This window comes from Mirounga angustirostris, unplaced genomic scaffold, assembly GCF_029215605.1.
Source record: "Mirounga angustirostris isolate CCGP_5_RB_7025 unplaced genomic scaffold, mMirAng1.0.hap1 SCAF_1, whole genome shotgun sequence".
NCBI lineage: Eukaryota > Metazoa > Chordata > Mammalia > Carnivora > Phocidae > Mirounga > Mirounga angustirostris.
In genome coordinates this window covers 143404733-143417392 of record NW_026991709.1, presented here as the reverse complement: position 1 = coordinate 143417392, position 12660 = coordinate 143404733, and the positions used below count along the sequence as shown (strand labels likewise).

The 12660-nt window shown below is 40.7% G+C and overlaps 1 protein-coding gene and 1 non-coding gene across 2 annotated transcripts in view; both read left to right on the top strand.

The window, feature by feature from the left end:
• The window catches only part of GADL1 (glutamate decarboxylase like 1), a 163243-nt gene that overhangs the window by 98415 nt on the left and 52168 nt on the right, over positions 1-12660 (top strand). Inside the window, exon 14 of the mRNA XM_045903926.3 lies at positions 4152-4241. Coding sequence (XP_045759882.1) covers positions 4152-4241 — 90 coding nt within the window. The remainder of the gene's footprint in view (positions 1-4151; positions 4242-12660) is intronic.
• On the top strand, positions 1551-1657 carry LOC123834980 (U6 spliceosomal RNA). The gene has a single exon (XR_006788554.1). It is a non-coding gene; the product is annotated as a U6 spliceosomal RNA (small nuclear RNA).

Sequence of the window (12660 nt, the reverse complement as noted above, 5' to 3'; positions counted from 1 at the left end):
TCATCAAACCACCTCTGTGGGGTAGACAATATGGTCTCCGTTTCATAGATTAGGAAGCTGAAGATTAAAGTATTCAACACTTGTCCAAGCAAAAACCTGGTGAACTTGGGATACAAACCACATCCATGTGACTGCAAAACCCAGGCTTTTTGTGCTACTCACGCTGCCTTTGAAATTTTTTAGTAGTCTAATCAGATATTTAAAATCGAAAAGCTTGAAGTCAGTTAAAATCCACCAAGCCCCCTTTCTCCATTCTATACTTACATGATTATTTCACTCTACCTGACAGATTCTGCATTTCTACTTATTAAAATGCCTAGTGCTAGCTTTGTCTTTTATTATTATTATTTTTGTGATCTAAGGATGTTGTAAGCAAAGGAGATGAATTTCTTTTAATGTGACTCGGTTTTAGAGAATGCCAGCTACATCTTGGTGACCTTTGATGTATTTCCCCAAGGGGTCTCATATTGTTTGCTCAATAATACTTGCTGGAATTGACATCAAAGTTACCTGCTTTATTTCTTAGACTATATCTGTTTTTTTTTTTTTCTCTTTGAAAACCAGGATAGAATGTGTCCATCTTTTCTCTAGTGACACATCTGTACTTTTCCATGAATTTTTAAAGATGGTGACAATGCTTTCATGGCTACAGGTGTTTTTGTACCCTTCACTATCATGTCTTCTCTAGACACTTGGATTTCTTCTTATACCTTCTCAATTTTGTGATTTAGAGTACATAGACCTAAAGTGTTCCTAAGACACCCGAGAGGTCAGGCTTTCCTATACAGGGGGAATGAAATGGCATGTGAGCAGTTCTACTCTGAAAATACTCATTAGTACTTTGAAGTTTCTTGAAGAAAGTCCCTGTATCAAATGCAAGCTACACAGGCAAAGAGACAGGGAAAACTCAAATATGTTCCTTGTGAATATTCAAAGGGATATTTTTTCCAAATCTTAATAATTTTGGAAATAATGACAGTAAAGGTATTCTACCAAATGGGAGATCAAATTTCCTCCAATCAGATGACGTGTCAAAAGGACTGCACTGGGGTGCCTGGGTGGCTCAGGTCATGATCCCAGGGTCCTGGGATGGAACCCCTCATTGGGCTCCCTGCTCAGCGGGAAGCCTGCTTCTCCCTCTCCCTCTGCTGCTCCCCCTGCTTGTGCTCTCTCTCTCTGTCAAATAAATAAAATCCTAAAAAACAAAAAAACAAAAGGACTTCACCAGTTTTCAAATGCCACAGACCTGAAGCCACACCATTCTCAAAGAGACTGGGCAAAAGGAATCATAGATATGTCACTTCAAAAATATCAAAACAGAAACTAAAGAAAACAAATTTAAAAGGTGATTTAAAAGGTCTAGGTCCTAACTTATGAAATACAGAGCAGATACAGTAGCAGGTAAAAACTACTGCAAAATGATTTATGATGTTGCCATGCAAATGAAAAGTAATGAGTATGTATTAGTAATGTATTGGTCAGGGTCGAATAAGAAGACAAAAACTGCACAGTAATTTGAAGTGGGGAAAGTGCAGTATAAAGAATTAATTGTGCTTGCTTCAGCAGCACATATACTGAAATTGGAATGATACAGAGACAATTAGCATCACCCCTGTGCAAGGATAACACACAAATTTGTAAGGCATTTCATATTAAAAAAAAAGAAGAAGAAGAATTATTAACAGGGGATTGCCTCATAAGGGAAAAAGAGAATCCTAAAAAATACAGAAATAGCAGATGTAGAAAACGGCCACACTCCTAGAACTGGGATAGAGCACCGGGGGAAGAGGGCACTCCCTCCCAGGGCTGAGATCCGGTCATAGTTGGAGAGGGCACAGTGTGGCTCAGTGGATGGCAGAGAATTCACGGAGACGTCCCGCTACTGGGTTTTGCCAGGAATCCACCTTCCGGAATGCTAGAGGAAGTCATTTTCAGAGATGCATCTTGAAACGCACTCAAGCTACACACAGGGTGGCCAGAAAAGCCATCTGAAGCAAGGTGCCTTGCTGGCACCACTTGAGGGCAGTGTGCTAGAAAAAGCCATTTAGGGCACCTATCAGTCTGCTGTGAAGCCATCTGAGGGGGTGGCCCTGGGGGAAGCTACAGGGGGTCCACTTGTGGCTGGGAAACAGTGCTGCTGAAAAAGCCACACACACTGGAGGAGATCCATGAGGTTAGCACACCAGAACCTGGAAGAGATACCTCTTCCTTCTCGGTGTCCCTCCAGCACCCTCTGCTGATAAAGTCTAAGATTGGACCAGATGGCAAGGAGAAATATTGATAGAGTCCACTTCCATTTTGATAGGATACAAAGTGTGGATTTGAGTGGAGCGACAGTAAATTGATAACTAACATAAATGGTATCTGGAAGAAAATCATTATTGATATAAAGACATGAATCCCTAAAACCCAATGACAGATAATAACTATATTTTTCTTCTACTTTCTAATCAACCATAGTTACTTTTTTGAAAAGATTTATTCACATTAAATGAGTAAAGAATTTCGAAGGCCAGTACATTTCTTTCCTAGAGAAACCAAATCAATTATATCAGAAATCCAAGTATAAATTGTGTGAATTTGTATATAGACTATTGTAGTCTCATGATAAATGTTTGCAGAAATTGAGTTGAATTAAATAGTACTCCATTTTGAACTACTCTGTATTTTGAAGATTTTTGGCTCTTTTTCTTTTCTTTTTTTTCTTTTTTTTTTTTGTCAAATCCAATAAGCTCATTCCAAATTTCAAAGGTTAAAGGACTTATCTTATTGAGCTGGGAATGTTTCTGGGCATTCACTTGTGATTTAAAATCCACTAGAATCAGAACTCTATATAGTACTGGTCTTGATTTTAAGATATAAGATGATAGCTGTTTCATCTTTCTGAAATACTTGGAAAATTTATAGTGATACTGGAGTATAATTCTGATGGCTCCTGAGAACTATTATAACATTGGTTATTACCTACAAACTGTGTTTGTGTGGAAAAATGGAATTTATTTCAAATACTGTCACTGCTAAGAATCAAATGAGGAAGCTACTGAGTGGATAGGCATGACCTATAATCTTCCCTAAATAACTTCTCTCTCCTGTGTATCTAATTTGTAAGCCCCCATCATAATTTCCCAAGTCACCTGGTCACTGAATACAAGTCCTGTGATTGTCTATGACAAGTGTGTAGTGGAGAAAATTTTGTCTCTGTGACAATAGCTAGACTAAAGCCTGTTCTGGAAGGTTTATCCCATGTTTAACCAAAACAGATTACTGGAGATGATGATTGGGCTATGGCCACTTTAGATCAGAGTTTTTCAAAAGTACACCATGCACTACTTATTTCAGAATCACCTGAGATACTTCATAAAATGCCAGTTCTCCAGCCTTTTCTATGGCAGACTATATCAGACTCTGGGCATTCTGAGCACAGGGTCTGAGAATCTGTTTTGAACAAGCGCCCTAGCTGATTCACAACCTTACCAATACTTGAGACTGCTGCTGAGACGTGACAACCAAGAGTCGAGGTGATGTTCTTTTTCCCAAAACAGTATTGGCTGGGGTCATCGCAGTGCTGGTTAAGTCTGGTATACTGCTCTTGCCTTAAGGAATGTTGCCTATAACCCTCGGGTTGGACTTTCAGCACCATAGCCTGGCCAAGAGCACAGTATGGTGTGTGTTATCAACTCACAGATAACGGGGATTTTCCATTTGTCAGGTATAGCTGGTAATGGAAGACACCTTTGGCTACCTTAAGTGGCAGGGAATTATTGGAAAGATATGGTGGTGTAGGAAATAAGTTACGGATCAGGGTTGACGAGAGAGGAACGAGGGCATCTCTGGACATATGTGTATCAGGTGCTAACTAATGGTCAGAGCTTGGTTGAGGCAGCTTCAAACTTTATTTTGTTTATTCCCAATCTTGTGTTCATCCCTTATCTGGAGGAAAGAGCACCTTCTAGGTGCACCCAATTGAGAAGAAAATTTCCCAATCGGCTGTTATTGATAGGAGAATGAATGTCTAACTCTATCAGGTTCTGATTTGTTATCAACGTAATACACATGTGACAACTCCTAAAGAAAGCAGCTAAGAGCTTAATTACATTCTAAGATTAATCGTAGGTTAACAAAACACCTCTCAAATTTTTTTTAATCCTCAGCCTGAATATGCCAATATTTGCTTTTGGTACATTCCACCGAGCCTTAGAGAGATGGAAGAAGGACCTGAATTCTGGGCAAAACTTAATTTGGTAAGTAATAAGTAAACTGCATTTTTCATTTTGATGAAATAATACTGTTCCCATTGCCTATTGATCCTATGAATAATTCTGTACTTGTAAGACCTCTCAAAGATCGAGAGAAGCGGCTCCTAGTGTATTGAAAGGCCAAACCATTGCCAACACTGTTTACGTTTAAACAACGTAACTTACTTGATCCACATATGAATTCCAAATAATGGTGCTGTTTGCAAGATAGCTATAGGATGCAGTAGATGTTCTCATTCCCAGTGTACTTCAGAAAGTATGATCTGATGAGAGGACACAAGGTTAAAGTTCCATGATGAATGGCTTCTTTTTTTCAACTCCACCAGTGTGTGTCTGGGACTGCTTGCATCACCTCACTTGGAGATAACGTTAAAAGTCTAAATCCGGTACCCTTTGTGAGTGTGAGCCCTTCTGTGCTTTCCACCAACAAAAGCATCTTCTGCCCAGGGGCAGATAAAAACAAGAAAAGAGATGCCAGCAGTGGGTTTCAACTGATCATAGAACCAAATGGGCTTGAAAGTCTCTTCACACACGGCTGGTGAGGGCTAACAGTCCCAAGTGAGGAGAAGCCCCAGGCTCTAGGGACTCCTTGTGTCTTCCCTGCACCTCTCCTAGCATGGTCCTGCCGGCTAAATCCCTGCCTCTAAACCAGATTTCCAAGAACTGTGAAGTCTCATGAGCCAACACCATTTGCTCCCATGCCCCTGCTGCGTGGACATCATGGATATTGAAGCAACCCAGCGGGAGTTTGCCCTGGGGTTTGTGTGGCCATGACATGGAGAGTGGGAATTCACAATGAGTCAGAACCATCAGAGTTGGGTCATGCTCTACCCCTAGCGTCTTCCCTCTCAAGCTCAGCTACCTCCATGGCCCTGGTTAGTACAAGCTCTGACTTGCAAACCTCTCCCTATCTTCTGTGGGAAAATCGGTGATACCATTAATAGATTTTATAGGCAATAGCCGTACTCTACTTCCCAGTCAGGCAAACAACAAACCTTCACTGAGGACTCACTGTGCTGTGCACTGGAGATACGGACATCAACAAGACTTGGCCCCTGCCCTTAAGAAGCTCATAAGTCGGGAGACACATGAGTAAGGGGGGGATCACAAGGTAACTAGTAAGGGCCCTGATGGAGATGAACCTTGTTTGCACTGATTACAGAGAGAAAGGTTATCTACCTCCCTGTGTGACACATTACAGCTAAGTCTTGAACAATCAGGAGAAGCCAGTTAGGGGACAGTTGTAGAGAAGTAGATTCCAGGAGGAATCACAGCATGATGACCTAGAGACTTAAGAGAAGAAGGTGTGATTCAAAGATCACATGGGTGCAGGGGCGCCTGGGTGGCTCAGTCGTTAAGTGTCTGCCTTCGGCTCAGATCATGATCCCAGGGTCCTGGGATCAAGCCTCGCATCGGGCTCCCTGCTCTGTGGGAAGCCTGCTTCTCCCTCTCCCACTCCCCCTGCTCGTGTTCCCTCTCTCACTGTGTCTTTCTCTGTCAAATAAATAAATAAATAAATAAATAAATAAATAAATAAATCTTTAAAAAAAAAAAGATCACATGGGTGCAAAGGGGCAGTCACGGGGTCTTTGTCTTTCATGACAAGGGGCTTGGAATTTGTGGCTAATTAAGAGGAAGAGAGAAGACCGTGACCTTTAAGCCATAACCAGTTATAATCTCACCTGCAGCATCTCCTCTTAGCTTCAAGTCATTTTCTGTTTCTTCATGTCTCATTAAGCCTCCTAAACTGTGGCATAATATATACCCAGTATATATCTATTCTACCCCTTGTCAAACCTGAGATCCCGCAGCAGAGGGGCAGAGAGAGGGATGTTGGTATCCATTCCTTTGCCTAGAAAAACCCTTCGTTACACATTTCAGGCCGTTAACAGAATCCTTGGGCTTTGTCTTGCATTTTTGTCACACAAAGCAAATAGAACAGTGCTAAAGAATGCATTTCAGATGGTAAGTAACCCATAAAAGAAAAAAAAAAAAGGACAATGTGAAAATTTAATAGTGAGGCTCCTAGGGACATTGTGTACTTTGATGGAATACAACTGACATTTTCTTTCCTTCTTCCTTTCTTTTCTTTTTTTTTTTGGTGACGTGGGGGAATAATTGCTCAGATTGAGAAAGATCTGGTTGCCATTCTTCTCACTTTTCCATTGTTAAGAAAAGCAATCAAGAATGTGTTATTCATGTTTTACTGACTCAGTACTGTTGCGTGGACATGGATCAGGAAAACTAAATAGTCCCATTGTATCTGGGCATCTTCTTGACTCACTCTTCCTTTATTTAAAGAAATAGTTATATTATCCATTCTCAAAAAAGTTTGAAATTGAGGAAAGATATACATCCTAAAAGTGGATAATTAAGCAGATAATACAATTTTAATCTTAACTGGAAATTGATTATGAATCGGGACATTCTCTTCTATCCCCAGTATTTTCCAGCACTGATTATCTTATGGTTAATATCCATGATTCTCTTTCTATTCCTTCATTTTGGAATGTTTCGTTGCCATTTAGAACCATGGTTTTCTTGCCCCGTCTAATGTCATACTATTTTAATTGTTAGGGTCGCTTCTGATTAGTAAGCATGTATGCTGCTGACACATAATCATCGGTTCACAGATTCTTAGTTTCCTTTTTATTGTCTCTCTTTGTGTGGGTGTGTGTGCATTGATTTGACAAGGAAGGAAGGTGTGTGGAGACATATATATATATAGCTGAGCCTTGTGGTTTTCTGCTTACTGTAGTATGGGAATGCAAGTATATGATTTATAATACGGAATGTACTTGAAACAAACTTAAAATTTCTTTCAGGGTTTATCTTGGATGGAGAATCACAAACAAATAAATAAACCAAATAAAGCTTTGCCCCTCCAGTTCAGGCTAGCGTCAGGTTGGGCTGTCAGATGGCAGGATCAGTGGCGTGGTAAGTCTTCCCTTTGGCAGCCGGAGGGGAGAGGGATTACTTGGTAATGAACGCAGAGTTTCAGAGAATGTAAGTGTGTGCCTGTGTGTGCACGTGTGTGAGACTACTTTTGCGAACACAGCCCCTCTGTAGTCACCCTGTGACACTACATTCGATCACTGAGTTCCAGTCACTTCTCTTTTTAAAATGGCCTCCGTAAAATGCTCTTCCTTCTGATGCTCGCAGGCATCGCGATATTCTAGGTCTGTGTTCCTTCCCTGCCTAGATTGCATTTGCCTCTTTTCTGGTCTCTTTGCCTCGTGTCATCTCTATTGTCCCATTTGTTTTCTTCGCTCTCAGAATTTCCCTACCGCCAGCTCGGCTTCCTCACGTTGCTCTCCTGGGGAAGCTTCCTGCTTTTTCTAGTAGCAGTTTTCAACCCCCTATACCCAATGACCACTGTTTATAAAACATATTGTTGATGTTCCTTTACTCTCAAATGAGACCAATAAGAAATGTGACCTACCTCCACCTAACTTTGTAAAAGGCAATACAAGTCCTTGCGTATAACATGAAGGAGAACCGATCTTTGTCATACAGATATGTATTTCTCTACAACATGCGTGGGCATGACAGCACTGGAAGACAGGAGGAAGTGAGGGGTAAGATTCTCACACATGCTCTTAGAATCACAGGGAGCATAAGCCACCTATAGACGCAGACTTTTGTAAGGAGGTGATGTTGCTGTTGCAAATAACAGGCGCAGAGTGGTATTAGCCATATCATTTTCAAAAATGGCGCACAACTCTCGGTAAAGCTTTGAAGGAAACTTTTTTTTTCCTCTTTGATTTACACGGTAGTAGAAAACTTAGTGTTTGTTAAAAATGGGTACAGAATATTTTGCATGTGTATGTAAAACACACATGTTTTGGAATTTGGGCCTGGATATGGTAAATCAGGCTTCTCACCTTATACATTTCCAGTAAGACATTTGAAAGTTGGGCAAGACAGGGGACAAGGCTTAATTGCTCAGGACTGCTCTACACATTGCAGGGCAGGTGACATCTCTGGTCCCCACTAAACGCCAGTAGCAATCCTCGCACATCCTGAAAACCAGAACATCTGCCCAGAGTTCCAAAATATTCCCTAGGGGTGTAGTACCATTCCCTGGAGGGTGGCTGGTCCACAGAATAAAATCGAGTCCATTCTGCTTGGCATCCAAGGGCCTCCATGTCCAATCGTCAAGTATTAGAACAGCAAGACATTGAAAAGAATCTAAGTATTCAACTATAGGGAATTGGTTAAATTTTAGTACATAATTTGTATGCAAATTTCTAGTGCATAGACAATTAAAATTCTGTTCCAAAATAACATATTCATAATTTAATATTAATTGAAAAAAATGAGTTATACAAACAGCCACTATAGTATAATACCAATTCTGAAAAATCATGTGTTTATATGTGCACGGATACTTACATACATACAAACTATTGCTCATATGGTTAGATAAGGGGCAGGCAACAGGCACCAAAATATTTTAGAGATAGAGTTATAGGTGATGTTTCCTTTCTTTAGTATCCTTCTGTAGTGTCTTCATTTTCTACAATTAACATATATTGCCTTCATGAAAACAGTAATAACAGCAATGATAATAATAATAAACTGAAGTATAGAGTAATTGACCTCATGAAACCATTGGTTCCTTGAGTGCTTACCTACGCAATGGCTATCTAGATACTGCCCACAATCTGCTAACGGTTAAAAAAAAATAAAAAAATAAATTGAGCATTCACCCCAATATGTGTTTATTGTTTTGAAATTACCTACATGTATTACTTTTAAATATAATATGTATATTTAAAAATGCACATAATCACTTTTAAGCATGAATTTTAAATTTTGAATTATTTAGAGATGTTCTAATCTCTTCTTCTTACACCCCAGGGGACTGTCTTGCTTAGAGATCATGATTATACCATATTTCAATCAATGAGTTCACAAACTGTTTTCTCTCATGACTTGTTCCCAGATGTAGCATATAATTTGTCTTGCCTTCACTCTCCTTCTTTCTGCTTATGAAAACACCCACACTATCTGCACTGATTTTAGATTCAGAAGCAATACCGCTGGTGGTCTATGTTGAGATCTTCAACAGGATTTCCAGGGCTGCCCGGGAGTTTCCAGCATCGTGGTAGAGTTATGTTTTCCTCTCTAAAGAGACTGCCCCAAATAAGTTTCTGTCCATGTGTTTCTTCAGAAGCCTCACACCAGTGATTAGAAATGGAGGGTGAGGGCATGAGGGAGATTCTGCAGAGATAAACCGGGAAGCCTAAGACCCAGAGTATGTACTTGAAAATTACATTGGTTTGCTTTGTCTCATCATTACTCAGTGTTCTGATGCAGATTTCCTCTTCGGTCAACATTTCATAAATAATTCTGCATCACGCCAACCGAGTTTACATTCTTAAAAGTAATTAACAAGTTGTCTTTTTGTACTCATGCGTGGTCATTTTTAGTCTTTTTTGGTTGTGGTTGTTTGCTGACCTGCAGATTTGTGACTAATGTTAGTCATTTATTACAGACTCCTTTCTCCTCAACAGTAGAAGAAAAATAAATCTTTTAGAACCTACTTGATGGGTGCATTGTTTTATTGCTTATTTGGTGATATAGCTTGAATGCTATTCCAGATATCTTTAGAGGGAATTTACCATTCTCCCTGGCAGGTTTCTGATTAACAGCATTTGAAGATGAGACTGCATAACTGGGTGGGGTGATGGGCTTCCTTGGAAGGCTCTCGGGAAAGATACCCAAAAGGCTACTTCCTGGGGGTGCGGGTGGGGCTTCAGTGCCCCCCCTGCTCTGCTCCATTTATTTCCTGCGCATGTGTTCATGTATGTGCATAAGAGTTCATACACATTTTGAGAGCGTCTGTATATTTTTGAGAATTCTGATTCTAATTTTCTTTCCATCACCATCTGTGACATTGGTATAACCAATCACTCATTTTTGGATTACGAACTAAAAACAGCCCTTTCTTTAATGATGCAACAGTGTTTTGTTTTGTTTTTAATTTTTAAGAATGAGTCTCTCTTTTAACAATGTGATACAGCATTTATAATATATTTGTCAAAAATCTTGTTTCCTCATGGATGGAACTCATTTTAAAACTGTGCTTTCTTTAAAATTTATATTTAAGGAGAATCTAATATAGACATGCCCTTTACATGAAGTATTTCTGAATGTGACTTGAGAGACTCTTGTTCTGATAGTGGCTGGGATGTAGATTTTGAAAACACTTAACTAATGAATTTCCTAGGTCTTGTAGATACTGTATATTCTTTCCCCAAACCATTAAGACTGAGATGAAATGCTGTCCTTTTAAGTATCCTTTTAGGTAGAGCTGTTTTATCTACAATTTGTCAGATATCCTACTAGCTGTAGTCAGTTTGTTCTTGCTTGTGTCATTCTGTAGCTCAGGGTCAAGGAGCCACTTGGGTGCATCCCGTGTAAGCATGACCTTCTTCAGAAATCAGCTGGGGGAGGGGCGCCTGGGTGGCTCAGTGGGTTAAGCAGTTTGCCTTCGGCTCAGATCATGATCCCGGCATCCTGGGTTCGAGTCCTGCATCAGGCTCCCTGCTCAGCGGGAAGCCTGCTTCTCCCTCTCCCTCTTCCCTTTGTTCCTGCGCGCGCGCTCTCTCTTTCTCTCAAATAAATAGATAAAACTTAAAAAAAGAAGAGAAAGAAATCAGCTGGGGAAGCTAAGGTGTCCCTTCTCCTAAAGGACATGGGATAATCTGAATGTTTCATGGGTTTAGGCTCATTGTTCTTCCCTAGTTTAAGTCATAGTCTTTCTAGATAGCTAGACTCCACCGTATTTATACAGTTTCAATTAACAAAAGATCCTAACAACATTCTTATTGGATATGCATGCGCAATGGGCGAGTTCCCAGTGAGCTCTCCTTTGTGTTCAATAACATCGTTCAACACACAGAACACATTTTTTAGATTGTTTTTATTAATTTATTTACTTTTATTGCTTTTTTGGTCTTTGGGGCTTTAAGCATTATTTTCAGATGCATACAGAGGAATTTTCAAAGCTAATGACTTAAACTCCCCAGGAAAGCCAGACAAGTACAGATGTCCTTATTAAAAAATTATTTTTTCTTTCTTTTTAGTTTTCTCTCCGAAGTTTACGAGCCCCACCCCCTGCCTTGTTTCTTCTCATTTACTCTTCTTCTCATGGACCCTTCTCATTTACCGTGGAAGAAGCTCAGAGCTTGGCCTATCTGTTGAAAATTAAAGTTGAGCAAGATGAAGCTGGGTGTCTCTACAGGCTGAGGCTGAGCTCATGGGCTTGAGGTCAGGACGAGACAGGTTCTGAAAGAGGAATGGGTGTGTGTGGGGCTTCTTGCGCCTGCTCATACCCGTGCACACTTGCTCCTTGGGTCTGGCCAATCCACTGGGCAGTCTTGATAGCAGTGATGGAAACTGAAGCCAAACAAAGAAGTTAAAGCTGCATTTCAACAAACATCTTTTTGTACCTCGGGTTTCCTGTTCAGCACGGAAGCACGGGTATATTCCTTTGTATACCAGGAGGAGCACTGGCCTTGTCTCTAGCAATTGCATACGAACCAAGTCGCTAGCTGAAATATGCCAGTTTCTTTAGTCTCTGCTCAAATCCTAAGGCCGTCTGAAATAATTCTGTATTTCTGAATACATCAGGGTGCACATTGAGGAGAGGCAGAAGCTTAGTCTTAATCAGTCCAGAACACATTACTGTGTCCTGAGTATAATTTTATTTCATGTCCTGGGTCAGAGGTGACAAACTCAAGCACCCATAGAAGCTAGACAAGTAGCCTAAGTTAGGGAGGTAGACTGGCCATAATACGACCGGGAATGGTGTGACAGAGCAGAGAGCCACGGCCTCAGCTAAAGGGAGGAGACTTTACTCCGCTTCTAAGGATGACTGCCCGGCAGGAACGCAGAGCTCTGTCCCACGTCTTACTGTTCGAGAGATGATAGATACACAGATCCTTACATGAACTGTCCTTTGCTTTGGATGTTTTGCATGTTGGCAAATGTTTAAAAAAATCTGCAATGTACATCTGTCAGTGGGATCTGGCCTTCTGGCTTTTAGTCTGCAACTCTTACCTGCATTCATCAGGCCTTAACTACCTGTTTCAGTGCGTGTCACTGGAAGCTCCTTGGAGTAAGGCCATGTCCCTTCTTGTTCTTTGTTCTTTCACGGCCGCTAGTGTGATGGTCAGTCCTCAGCCCGCCATGAACTAAGAGGGATGCCCAAGTTCTGTGTCCTCTACCAGAAGAAGAAATCTCATGGTCACATGCTGTCAGACTTGTAAACAAGAGGGTTTTCAGGATGGTAATCCTGAGGCAAATGTGGCATCACACTTAGGATAGATGGGTAAATTCCGTTCTTGTGTCTTCTCCATTCCACATCCTGAGAACTAGACGGGGCCTCTGAGCT